The following is a 12695-nucleotide window of genomic DNA, read 5'->3' as shown; positions in this document are numbered from 1 at the left end:
TTTGATTTTTCGATTTATTGGAGGACCAGAAAAAATCGATTAACCGGATGATTTTTTTTTTTTTTATATATAAAAAAAAACGTTTTATTCACATTTGTAATAATGACAATTACAACAATACTGAATGAACACTTCTTTTAACTTTATATATTACATCAATAAAATCAATTTGGCCTCAAATAAATAATGAAACATGTTCTATTTGGTTTAAATAATGCAAAAACAAAGTGTTGGAGAAGAAAGTAAAAGTGCTATGTAAGAAAGCTAACGTTTAAGTTCCTTGCTCAGAACATGAGAACATATGAAAGCTGGTAGTTCCTTTTAACATGAGTCTTCAATATTCCCAGGTAAGACGTTTTAGGTTGTAGTTATTATAGGAATTAGAGGACTATTTCTCTCTCTATGATTTGTATTTCATATACATTTGACTATTGGATGTTCTTATAAGCACTTTAGTATTGCCAGTGTAACTGTATCGCTTCCATCCCTCTCCTCGTCGCTACCTGGGCTCGAACCAGGAACACATTGACAACAGCCTCCCTCAAAGCAGCGTTACCCATGCAGAGCAAGGGGAACAACTACTCCAAGTCTCAGAGTGAGTGATGTTTGAAACGCTATTAGTGCGCACCCCGCTAACTAGCTAGCCATTTCACATCGGTTACACCAGCCTAATCTCGTGAGTTGATAGGCTTGAGGTCATAAACAGCGCAATGCTTGAAGCACAGGGAAGAGCTGCTGGCAAAAAGCACGAAAGTGCTGTTTGAATGAATGCTTACGAGCCTGCTGGTGACTACCATCGCTCAGTCAGACTGCTCTATCAAATCAGACTTAATTATACCAAAATAACACACAGAAATACGAGTCTTAGGTCATTAATATGGTCGAATCCAGAAACTATAATTTCAAAAACAAAATGTTTATTCTTTCAGTGAAATATGGAACCGTTCTGTATTTTATCTAACGGGTGGCATCCATAAGTCTAAATATTCCTGTTACATTGCACAACCTTCAATGTTACGTCATAATTACATACAATTTTGGAAAATGAGTTCGCAGTGTGCCAGGCGACCCAAACTGTTGCATATACCCTGAGTCTGCGTGCAATGAACGCAAGAGAAATGACACTATCACCTGGTTAATATTGCCTGCTAACCTTTCTTTTAGCTAAATATGCAGGTTTAAAAATATACTTCTGTGTATTGATTTTAAGAAAGGCATTGATGTTTATAATTAGGTACACGTTGGAGCAAGACAGTCCTTTTTCATGAATGCGCACCGCAGCGATTATATGCAACGCAGGACATGCTAGATAAACTAGTAATATCATCAACCATGTGTAGTTATAACTGGTGATTATGATTGATTGTTTTTTACAAGATACGTTTAATGCTAGCTACCAACTTACCTTGGCTTCTTACTGCATTTGAGTAACAGGCAGGCTCCTCGTGAGGCAGGTGGTTAGAGCCTTGGATTAGTTAACCGTAAGGTTGCAAGATTGAATCCCTGAGCTGACAAGGTAAAAATCTGTCGTTCTGCTCCTGAACAAGGCAGTTAACCCATCGTTCCTAAACCGTCATTGAAAGTAAGAATGTGTTCTTAACCGACTTGCCTCGTTAAATAATGTTGTAAAGATTTTTAAAAATGGCAGAGTCGGCGTCCAAAAATACCGATTTCCGATTGTTATGAAAAGTTGAAGTCGGCCCTAAATAATCGTCCATTCCGATTAATCAGTCGACCTCTAGGTTCGAGAGACGTTCACTTTGGCTGTGTCCCAAATAGCTCCCTATATACTGCACTACTTGGTCCTGGTCAAAAGTGGTGCCCTTAATGGTATAAGGGGGCTATTTGGGATGCAGGTGTCATCTATCTCCTCTGATCCTTCCTCTGTTGTTGACAGATCACGGAGTGGCTCTTGTTAAAAACCTCCCGTATGATATCCATCCTTTACTGAATAATTAGGAGCCGATGACCAACTGCTCTGATGTATCTCTTTTCATTTCCTCTTCTTCCTCGACCTGACACTGTTTGTCTGGTGCTGATCCATTTCCCTTTTAGATCATCATAAATATGCTTTTTGGGACTGGTAGCACTTGATCCGTAGATTAAGTTTGTTTGTCTGTGGCCGTGACATACTGCATTGTACTTTTTGGAGAAATGTCCTCTGGTCTGATGAAACAAAAGTAGAACTGTTTGGCCATAATGACCATCATATATATATATATATATATATTAGAACTGGAAATTGCCATGGACCTCACAATACGATATTACGATACTTGGGTGCGGAAAAAGGAAAAGTTTTGGTACAGCCAACTAGCACAAATTGTCAGCTGATACGATATATCGTCAAAAATAATATCCTGACATGTAACTAAATAGATTTTATTTTTCCATCACTAGTGTTTTTAGTGCTGTTTGGAGCTGGTAATTAAAGGCGTCAGGGAGAGATCTTTACCCACTGGAGAACTGGTGGCTCTTTGAAGACTGGCCCTGTTGCTGTCACCGGCTAAGGCAGGGAGATGGAAGGAAAGAGTGGGAGAGGAGTGGTTGGTGATTCTTTGAAAACTGGCCCTCTTGCACTGGGTGAGAGGAGACCAGAGGGAAGGGGAGATGGGGAGAGAAGGTTAGTTCTAGTCTCCATAGAGTAACCCTGGCTGTCATTGGCACAGAATGAGAGATTGAGTGGGTGAGGCAGGCGTCTATCTGCAGAGAGGGTGAGGCAGGCGTCTATCTGCAGAGAGGGTGAGCAGGGCAAAGTGAGTCCAGTGAATAGAGCGTCGGTGTGTCTTTTTAAAGTTGTTACCCTGTTCCTGGCACAGAGTGAATGAGTGGGCGAGACGACCGCTCTGTACCGGCGCCACGACAGACTGAGACAGACTCAAATATGAGAAGGAGGATGGGGGAGAGGTAGAGCGAGAGTCCTATGGGTAAAGGAGGCAAGACACTAGGACAATTGGGGCACCATTCTCCCAAAGAGAAGACAGAGATTTGGAGAGAATGACTGAAGTAAAGAGGAGACCTGAAGAGACTGAGCGTGGGATGAATGACTGTGTGACAGAGGGAGAGTCTCAGGTGAAAGGGGGAGCGTGGGACTGTGAAAGAGTTGGCTCGTGTGAAGCCCTGCCAACCCATAATCCTCACCTTGTGACTGCTGTGTTGTACACTGATGCTGAGGTCCAACTTTTTTTTTACTTCCCTTTTGCTCTTACACTCCACCCCATTTCTCCCCTCACCCTCCACCCCTTTTCTCACCTCATTCCTGCCCTCTCATCTAAACCTCCACCCCCTCACTTTCCCCCCTGCCCTCTCTTGGCCCTCCACCACTCTCTCTCACGCTCTGCTCTGTCGCTGTCTCTCTCTGTTTCACCTCTCCCTTGGACTCTGTCACGTTGTGTGTGTGTGAGTAGACAGTGGTAGTTAACAGCCATTTTGTGGTGACTATGTTCAGGCCCTTCAGGTGTTGGCTCAGAATCAGCTGGTTAGAGGCAAGACATTACTTGATTTGAGAGGCTCTCTTTTGAAGCCAAGAGATCATGGGTGTCTTGTGTTTGTGTGTATATCTTTATGTACAATTTTGTTTTTGTATGTTTGAGTGTGAGTGTGGCTGATAATAAATGTGGGGGTTTATAACACCTTTAGTACAAGAGTGATAATGGCTAGTTTTTAATAGGTCAAGTATTTCATGGGTCATATTTCTTCTGTGATGAGTTTACTAGTTTCCTCAACAGGTGCTTTTAGGTGTCTTTTTGCCCTGCCTTGCTAAATGGTGACTGTTTCCTTGTCTGTTTGAGTTTACCTAATCACATTTTCCCCCTTTCCCCCTCCCCCCTCTTTTGTTGGCAGTGTTTCTGTGTTGATTTGGGCCATACATATATGGCGTATGTGAGTGTCAGTGGAGACTTTTGCCAGGCACAGCACCTCGCCTTCGTGGACAAGTGAATCGTCCGCCCCCCTCGGGACTACGCTACCCAGAAGCCCCCCTGAAGCCAGCACACTGGGAATCCCGGTCTCCTCCAACGATCCCCTGGGATACCGCGTAGTCCTTGGCCAGATCGCCCAGCTCTGTCCCCTGAGCCGCCAATAAGGAAACTGCTCAGTTCTCTTCTACTTCCTGCTTTCTCTCCCAGAAGCCAATCACATACCGCTCTCCTGAATGGGGTAAAATCTGAATGTCCGATTGGATGACTCGTGGATAGTCTCCCCAATTTTTTTTATTATTTTTATTTTTACCCCACCCCTGTGGAGTCTTGTGGATTACATCATCCATATTTTTTGTTACCCCTCTTTTTTTTAAGACATCCACAGGTGTTACCATCCACATCCCCCTCCTCCCTTCGTGTTTTATTTATTTTTTTAACCTACAGAATCCTACTAGAAGTCCTTGCTGACATCTGAGCCAAAAGTAGTCATCCTTCTTGTAAGAGATTAAGTATTTTATTGTAATTGTTTTCAAAGCCGTCTCGCCAACATGAACCGCCCTGCAGCAGTGGAGATTGCCTACGAGGGCATGAGGTTCCTCATCACACACAACCCCACCAACGCCACGCTCAACAAGTTTACCGAGGTGAGGCCGCCACCTTGTGTGTGTGTGTGGCCGTTTTTGTTGCTTTTGCGTTGTCATGTAGTGTCTGCATGTATAACCTTGTCAATTCCACACTCAAGTTCACTGTGGAGTGTCATACACTTCTGACTGTATGTACGTGCATCAATAACCTCACCAAAGTAGCCTATAACAATCTCAGCTCAACCTAAAATTAAACATAAATATTTTTAGTGCAAGATATCTGTGCTGATAGTCTCTGCCTCTCTGTCTGTCTGCATGTCTCTGTCTGTCTCTCTGTGTCTCTCCCCTCTTGTCTCTGTGTCTCTCTCTGTCGGTCTCTCTCTCTGTCTCTCTCTGTCGGTCTCTCTCTCTGTCTCTCTCTGTCGGTCTCTCTCTGTGTCTCTCTCTGTCGGTCTCTCTCTCTGCCTCTCTCTGTCGGTCTCTCTCTCTGCCTCTCTCTGTCGGTCTCTCTCTCTGCCTCTCTCTGTCGGTCTCTCTCTCTGCCTCTCTCTGTCGGTCTCTCTCTCTGCCTCTCTCTGTCGGTCTCTCTCTCTGCCTCTCTCTGTCGGTCTCTCTCTCTGCCTCTCTCTCTGCCTCTCTCTCTGCCTGTCTCTCTGCCTGTCTCGGACTCTGTCTCTGTCTGTCTCAGGAGCTGAAGAAGTTTGAGGTGAGCACGCTGGTGAGAGTGTGTGACGCCACCTACGACAAGGCCCCAGTGGAGAAGGGGGGGATCGAGGTCGTGGTAAGGATTATACACACACACACTAACCTCGTCCCCAGACTTGACTTGCTAGCGCATAGAGCCTGGTAAGTGTGGGACTGTTTGGAACTTTAGGGGTGTGGATTTACTGAGTGACATGACAATCATTTCAAATTCTCAGCGAATCACACGACTGAGGCGTGGATCTAAATCGAGGTGACATTTGATTTAGATGGGACTTAATACAATGCTTCCCCCATCTATATAAGGTCCCAAAGTTGACAGTGCGAAAACCAAGCTGTCAGGTTGACGTAATTGTCCGTAAGAGCTCCGAGACAGGATTTTGTCGAGGCATAGATCTCGGGAAGAGTACAAAATCTGCAGCATTGAAGGTCCCCAAGAACACAGTGGCCTCCATCATTCTTACATTGAAGAAGTTTGGAACCACCAAGACTCTTCCTAGAGCTGGCCGCCCTGTCAAACTGAGCAATCGGTGTAGAAGGGCCTTGGTCACATACTTGTTGACTTAAATCATTGTGCAACATCATTGGTAAGCTCTGGGCATCGTCTTTCTGCTTGAAAAAGTGGATTTCTACTGGTGTGGGCGTTTTAAACGTATCGTTTTTGGGAAGCCCAATGGATTTTCTATTCAAGTTCCATTCTGAGGTGATGTGAAGCCAGATAGTCAACAGCGAGAGCCGGCTGGTGGAGGAGATTACAACCACACACACCTAGAGAGCAGAAAGAATTTCTACTGAACCGAATGCCTCCTAGGAGTTTTAGGGGAGTTGAATTTGCTGTTTTTTTCTTCCATGGAATGTCAAGTTAAACAGGTGGTTTTCCCTCTCTGGAGACCTTCCCTGTTATCTGTCTGTTTTCATTTGTCCTCAACTGTCTGCCTGCCACTGTGTGCTGAGCTAAGAGGTGGAGAAGAGAAGGAATCTCTGGCTCAGATCCACATGAATGAGGCTCCACCCAGGCCTTCTTGCTCTGTCTGTTTCTGTCTTCTGTGCCCTCTATTGTCTCTTCTCAAAGCTTAGGCTAGTATTCAGCGGTCTCACAGGTGATTTATGGAAGGCCAGAGAAACCTTGTTTGGGCGAGGAAATATCCTATCCCGTCGTTGATATGGTTTTAATACAGTGATCACCACCCCTCATCCTGGAGCATTCCTCTCCCTGTCTTCCATTGGAGTGTGGCAGTAATTATGATCACAATCCTGTTTTTATATTGTTTGAGCACCAAGACAGGAATAGCCTTGTGTAGGGTTGCGCACGGCTGTGATCTGTGCTGAGCCGTGGCAGAGACACTGGGTCAGCACGAGTATAGAGGCTCAGACGGATATACAGCGGTCAGGCTGTCTGCCAGGACACACCACACATACTACTCAGCATATCAAGCTTTCCAACTTAGACACACATGATATCGCGTAATGGACAAAGCTGCTCTAATTCTTCAATCAGGCTTTGAATTATCCTGTACTGACCTTCAGCATTGACCACTGGTTAAAATAACCCTTAGCCCCTGGTTTGATCCATGTTTCAATTTTTGTTCCTCTGCCTCTGTAGGACTGGCCCTTTGATGATGGTGCCCCGCCCCCCACCCAGATAGTGGATGACTGGCTGAACCTGCTGAAGACCAAGTTCCGAGACGAGCCTGGCTGCTGCATCGCTGTGCATTGTGTGGCGGGGCTGGGCCGGTGAGTGTGTGTGTGTGTGTGTGTTGGTAAGTGGGCCAGGTGAATGTAAGTGGTGAGATGGATGTGTGTAAGTGGGCTTAATTGTGGCTAGTGAGACCCATCTAATGACTACCGATGACGTCCGTTGGAGTATTCAGAGATTTGGTGTTATGTGCTTTTTGGCCACTAAAATGTTATCTGGAAGACCATTTTAATTTCCTTTGACTAGTGTTCCATTTGTACATGTGCATTTGCGGCAGACAAAAAAAAAAAAAACAAGCCAAGCATCACAGTTCTTCTCCCTAAATTCCCTTTCTCCTCTCTCATTCACTTAATTGCGACCACTCTCTCACACGGGTGCGCAAAATCTCCCGTTAGACCTACAGCAAAATTCTAAATGGACTGGTTGATAGACGAAAGAAATGATGCGTTTCAACAACGAGCTACAGTTTTTGAATAATTGTCCTGTCTACTTTCCGCTTTGGCTACTTTGCGAACTGCTTGTGCCATTTTGAATTGGTTAGACTTTAACATACAGGTTCCACACTGAGAATACACAAAAATATTTGTTTGATAAAGACCGAACAATTTAAATTATACAATGTTTTTTCTCCCCAATTTAGATCTTGTCTCATCGCTGCAATTCCCCAACTTGCTCGTGAGGTAAAGGTTGAGTCATGGGTCCTCCAAAACAACCCACCAAACCACGCTTCTTAACATCCACCCGCTTAACCCGGAAGCCAGCTGCACCAATGTGTCAGAGGAAACACCGTTCAACTGACTACCGAAATCAGCATGCAGGCGTCCAGCCCGCCACAAGGAGTCGCTAGAGCACGTTGAGCCACGTAAAGCTCCCCCGGCCAAACCCTCCCCTAACCCGGACGACACTGTAACAATTGTGCGCCGCCCTCTGGGGCTCCCGATCACTTCCGTTTGTGATTCAGCCTGGGATTGAACCCGGGTCTGTAGTGACGCCTGGTCTGTAGACCGCTGTGCCACTCGGGAGGCCCAACAGAGTGAATTTTCATCAGAATTATTAAGCCTAGACCTACTCAGCAAACAGATGTTGTGGTCAGAATTCATCACTATGTAGTGTTCAATGTGGAATTGTTCATCCATTTTGAAAATCCAAACAAATAAAAGGCAGAATAAATCAAACGTCTGCAATATTGAAAATGAGACCGTTTTTTCAGGGTTATAAAACTAAATCTATTTCAACTCACCAAATTGAGTCTCATTTCAAGTGATCACTGTTTGAGAATAACTGTTTGAGATGCGCATCACTTTGCAGTGGCAATTTTTTACATTTAGAGAGATATTCTGTTCCATTTTATTCTGTTAGTACATTTTTTTTGTTTTCTTTTACTATAAAATGGGTGTCTTGGCTGATGGGCTCTGGAAATAAAAGTGTCTTGTCTGCTGAATTAACAAAGCCATTGCACAGCCATGGGCTTCCACAAGCAAGCGTCACTGCTGAAGTTACTAAACCCCGCGCGCGCACTGCGTTAGGTTACATCTTATTTTTACAATCACTATAGAATAAACTAGACAAGCTCCATTTGGGACTATCCTATCAACGGGACCTGAAACTGTAATATCTTATGTTTTCTCGAAGTTGTGGCTGAACACGGACACATCTAGCTTAGTTTTTTTTTAATGCATTGTCAAGACTGAATGGTTAACAGCTGGTGTGTGATATCTAATGCTAAGGAAGTTTAAAGGTTTTGCTCGCCTGATCTGGAATACCTCATGATAAACTGCAGACCATACTATTTCCCAGTTTTCATCCTATATTTTTTGTAGCTTCATATTTACCGACACAAACCAATGCTGGCACGGAGACCGCACTCAACGAGCTGTATTGGGCCGGAAGCAAACAAGAAAATGCAGTTTTTGCAAGTCGGTTAGAACATCTACTTTATACATGATACAAGTCATTTTTCCAACAATTGTTTACAGATTATTTCACTTATTCACTGTGTAACAATTCCAGTGGGTCAGAAGTTTACATACACTAATTTGACTGTGCCTTTAAACAGCTTGGAAAATTCCAGAAAATGATGTCATGGCTTTAGAAGCTTCTGATAGGCTAATTGACATCATTTGAGTCATTTGAAGGTGTACCTGTGGATGTATTTCAAGTCCTACCTTCAAACTCCGTGCCTCTTTGCTTGACATCATGGGAAAATCAAAAGACCTCAAAAAAATTGTAGACCTTCACAAGTATGGTTCATCCTTGGGAGCAATTTCCAAACGCCTGAAGGTACCACGTTCATCTGTACAAACAATAGCACGCAAGTATAAACACTATGGGACCACGCAGCCGTCATACCACTCAGGAAGGAGACGCGTTCTGTCTCCTAGAAATTAACGTACATTGGTGAGAAAAGTGCAAATCAATCCCAGAACAACAGCAAAAGACCTTGTGAAGATGCTGGAGGGAACAGGTACAAAGTATCTATATCCACAGTAAAATTAGTTTTATATCAACATAACCTGAAAGGCCGCTCAGCAAGGTCACTGCTCCAAACCGCCATAAAAAAGCCAGACTACGGTTTGCAACTGCACATGGGGACAAAGATCATACTTTTTGGAGAAATGTCCTCTGGTCTGATGAAATAAAAATATAACTGTTTGGCCATAATGACCATCGTTATGTTTGGAGGAAAAGGGGGGACGCTTGCAAGCCGAAGAACACCATCCCAACTGTTAAGCACGGGGGTGATGGCATCATGTTGTGGGGGTGCTTTGCTGCAGGAGGGACTGGTGCACTTCTCAAAATAGATGGCATCACGAGGAGGGAAAATATGTGGATATATTGAAGCAACATCTCAAGACATCAGTCAGGAAGTTAAAGCTTGGTCGCAAATCGACAATGACCTCAAGCATACTTCCAAAGTTGTGGCAAAATGGCTTAAGGACAACAAAGTCAAGGTATTGGAGTGGCCATCATAAAGCCCTGACCTCAATCCTATAGAACATTTGTGGGCAGAACTGAAAAAGCGTGCACAAGCAAGGAGGCCTACAAACCTGACTCCGTTACACTAGCTCTGTCAGGAGGAATGGGCCAATATTCACCCAACTTATTGTGGGAAGCATGTTGAAGGCTACCCAAAACGTTTGATCCAAGTTAAACAATGTAAAGGCAATGCTACCAAATACTGATATAGTGTATGTAAACTTCTTACCCACTGGGAATGTGATGAAAGAAATAAAAGCTGAAATCATTTTCTCTACTATTATTCTGACATTTCACATTCTTAAAATAAAGTGGTGATCCTAACTGACCTAAGCTAGTGAATTTTTACTAGGATTAAATGTCAGGAATTGTGAAAAACCGAGTTTAAATGTATTTGGCTAAGGTGTATGTGAACTTCCGACTTCAACTGTATTTTGTATCCGTCTCAAAACCCACACAAGAATGCCTTGTCTGCTGAGTTTTGACACTCCAGGCCGTCTGTCTGGGAATTGAAAGTTTTATTATTTTTTATTCCTGGTGAGTGAAGGTTCGCTTACAGTAACACACTTATTGCAATTTCACTGAGTGTGTGTGTGGGCCTGGGGTGTGATCTTGATGCCCCAGCGGGGTTGCAGTGAACCCAGTAACCCCCATGTGTTTCCCAGGCCAATTTCCCAGCTTTGGAGTATACCCTCACCCCACCCTCCCTACTGCCCACATAACCATGACACTGCATGCATACTGGTGTTTATCTCTCTCTCCTCTGTCTCCTGTAGAGCTCCAGTCCTGGTGGCCTTAGCTCTGATTGAGACCGGGATGAAGTATGAGGATGCGGTGCAGTTCATACGACAGTAAGCACTACTTTAGCTTTCACACGACAGTAAACACAACTTTAACTTTCACACTGGCGGGGGGAACCGATGTTTCTGTGCTGTGGAACCTGTATTGTCATGTATTCTCTTTATTAGTTTGTTGGGAACATTGATTCATGTGGTTGTTGTTACTGTTCTGCTATGTTCGACCATACAAGACCACATTATTGTTATTTATCTCACCTCCTCTCTTCCTCAGGAAGAGACGTGGAGCTTTCAACTCCAAACAGCTACTTTACCTGGAGAAGTACAGACCCAAGATGCGTCTGCGGTTCAAGGATGCCAACGGCCACAACTGCTGCGTCCAATAGTGTGTGTGTGTGTGCAGCCTCTCCATCAAACAACATTATTCCAACCAATGGGAGATAAAACAACGAGAGAAGGCGATCAGTAATTAATGTGATTTGTTAACACTGAGACATGGCTAATTGATCACAGAATTGATGACCTAATGAGCGAATGATTCCATTTTAATGAATGCAAATCTAAAGGTCTGAACCAATGAAGGAAAAGGTCAAAGCACACAGACGCCTCCGAGTTATCGTTGCCCAATCATGGGCCTAGAATTTCTTTGAGTCCTAAATTTTTATTTTCAGTCTTGAATCATGGGATAGCTTTTCCTTCTTTTTTTTTTACACACATGTACATGGAAGTTTAACGATGGTGATAAAAAAATATCCGAAAATGTTAAGGTATCGATTGATCATTTGTTTATTTTTCTGATGATATTAATTATGCCACGGGTTATTTTTTATTACACCTTTATTTAACTAGGCAAGTCAGTTAAGAACAAATTCTTATTTACAATGACGGCCAATCCCGGATGACGCTTGGCCATTGTGCACCGCCCTGTGGGACTCCAAAACACAACCGGTTGTGATACAGCCTGGAATAAAACCAGGGTGTCTATAGTGACGCCTCTAGCACTGAGATGCAGTGCCTTAGACCACTGCACTTTTTAATAAAAATAAATGTTTTTTACCCTTTTAGCACATTACAATATTATTCTGTTTAGGACTAAAAATAACAGTCCATTTGGATTATTGAGGTATTTTTGTACAACACAAAATCTCCCAAAAGTTCTCCCAAAAAATGCAGTAATGTTTCCCGCCCCCTCTCGCTTCTAGTCACTTTTTAATTACGGGGTTGGCTAGGTTTGAAATATTATGTCCGCTGTATTTATTTACTGGCTATAACTCGCAGGCCAATCTGGATTTTGGTTGGGGCAAGGACTATTTTCAGGTTCTTATTGTCTTTTTTTGTTTTTTTTGCCATCTTTTAACTTTATTTTTATTTTTTATTTGTTTTACCTCACAGGAGTGCAATATTCAGTCCACCTCGGAAAAGCCCCCAAACCCCCAATGACCGTCCTGCACACACACACACACACACACACACACACCCATAGAGACAGTTTCACAGGAAGACACTTGGCTAGTCTTACTGTAGGTACTTTTTTCCATTCATCAATGCTGCTTACTGGGTTTACAATAAGACTTCCTTACAATGACTGCACACGCACACACACAGATGCACAAACACACACTCTCAATGATACAACTGTTAATCCCTACTCTGAAGGAAAGTAGGTGGAAAAGAAAGCAAATGGTCAGTTATTTTATCATTGTACCCATTTTGAAGACATTCCTATTGGTTTTAAGATAAATAAAGACATTTAAATAAGATTTAAACTTGTATGATATTTCATGGTTTCTCACCTTTTCCATTGTTATTTTAGATTATTTGAAATGACAGCCTATTTTTTGGTGTGCTGCATGTCTTGTGCCTCGCCCACAAACAATTATGTGATGAGGAATTGCTGAGTCTCAAGATACACTGAACAAAAATATAAACGCAACAATTTCAAAGATTTGACTGATTTTATAGTTCACATAAGCACATCAGTTAGTTTAAATAAATTCATAAGATATAATAAAAAGGTAGG

The 12695-nt window shown here is 43.1% G+C and overlaps 1 protein-coding gene across 2 annotated transcripts in view; it reads left to right on the top strand.

Moving 5' to 3' along the window:
- LOC112264433 (protein tyrosine phosphatase type IVA 2) overlaps nucleotides 1-12435 on the top strand; it is a 35894-nt gene extending 23459 nt beyond the window's left edge. For both annotated transcript variants that reach the window (XM_024441032.2, XM_024441033.2), the window contains exons 2-7: nucleotides 3844-4158; nucleotides 4456-4564; nucleotides 5193-5285; nucleotides 6810-6940; nucleotides 10655-10729; nucleotides 10950-12435. In XM_024441032.2, coding sequence (XP_024296800.1) covers nucleotides 4154-4158; nucleotides 4456-4564; nucleotides 5193-5285; nucleotides 6810-6940; nucleotides 10655-10729; nucleotides 10950-11061 — 525 coding nt within the window. In that variant the 5' untranslated portion in view covers nucleotides 3844-4153 and the 3' untranslated portion in view covers nucleotides 11062-12435. The remainder of the gene's footprint in view (nucleotides 1-3843; nucleotides 4159-4455; nucleotides 4565-5192; nucleotides 5286-6809; nucleotides 6941-10654; nucleotides 10730-10949) is intronic.
- Nucleotides 12436-12695: the final 260 nt, after the last annotated feature.

This window comes from Oncorhynchus tshawytscha, linkage group LG13 (assembly GCF_018296145.1).
Source record: "Oncorhynchus tshawytscha isolate Ot180627B linkage group LG13, Otsh_v2.0, whole genome shotgun sequence".
In the NCBI taxonomy this organism is placed as follows: Eukaryota; Metazoa; Chordata; class Actinopteri; order Salmoniformes; family Salmonidae; genus Oncorhynchus; species Oncorhynchus tshawytscha.
The sequence above is the reverse complement of the archived record's forward strand: the minus strand, read 5'-3'. Positions and strand labels throughout refer to the sequence as shown.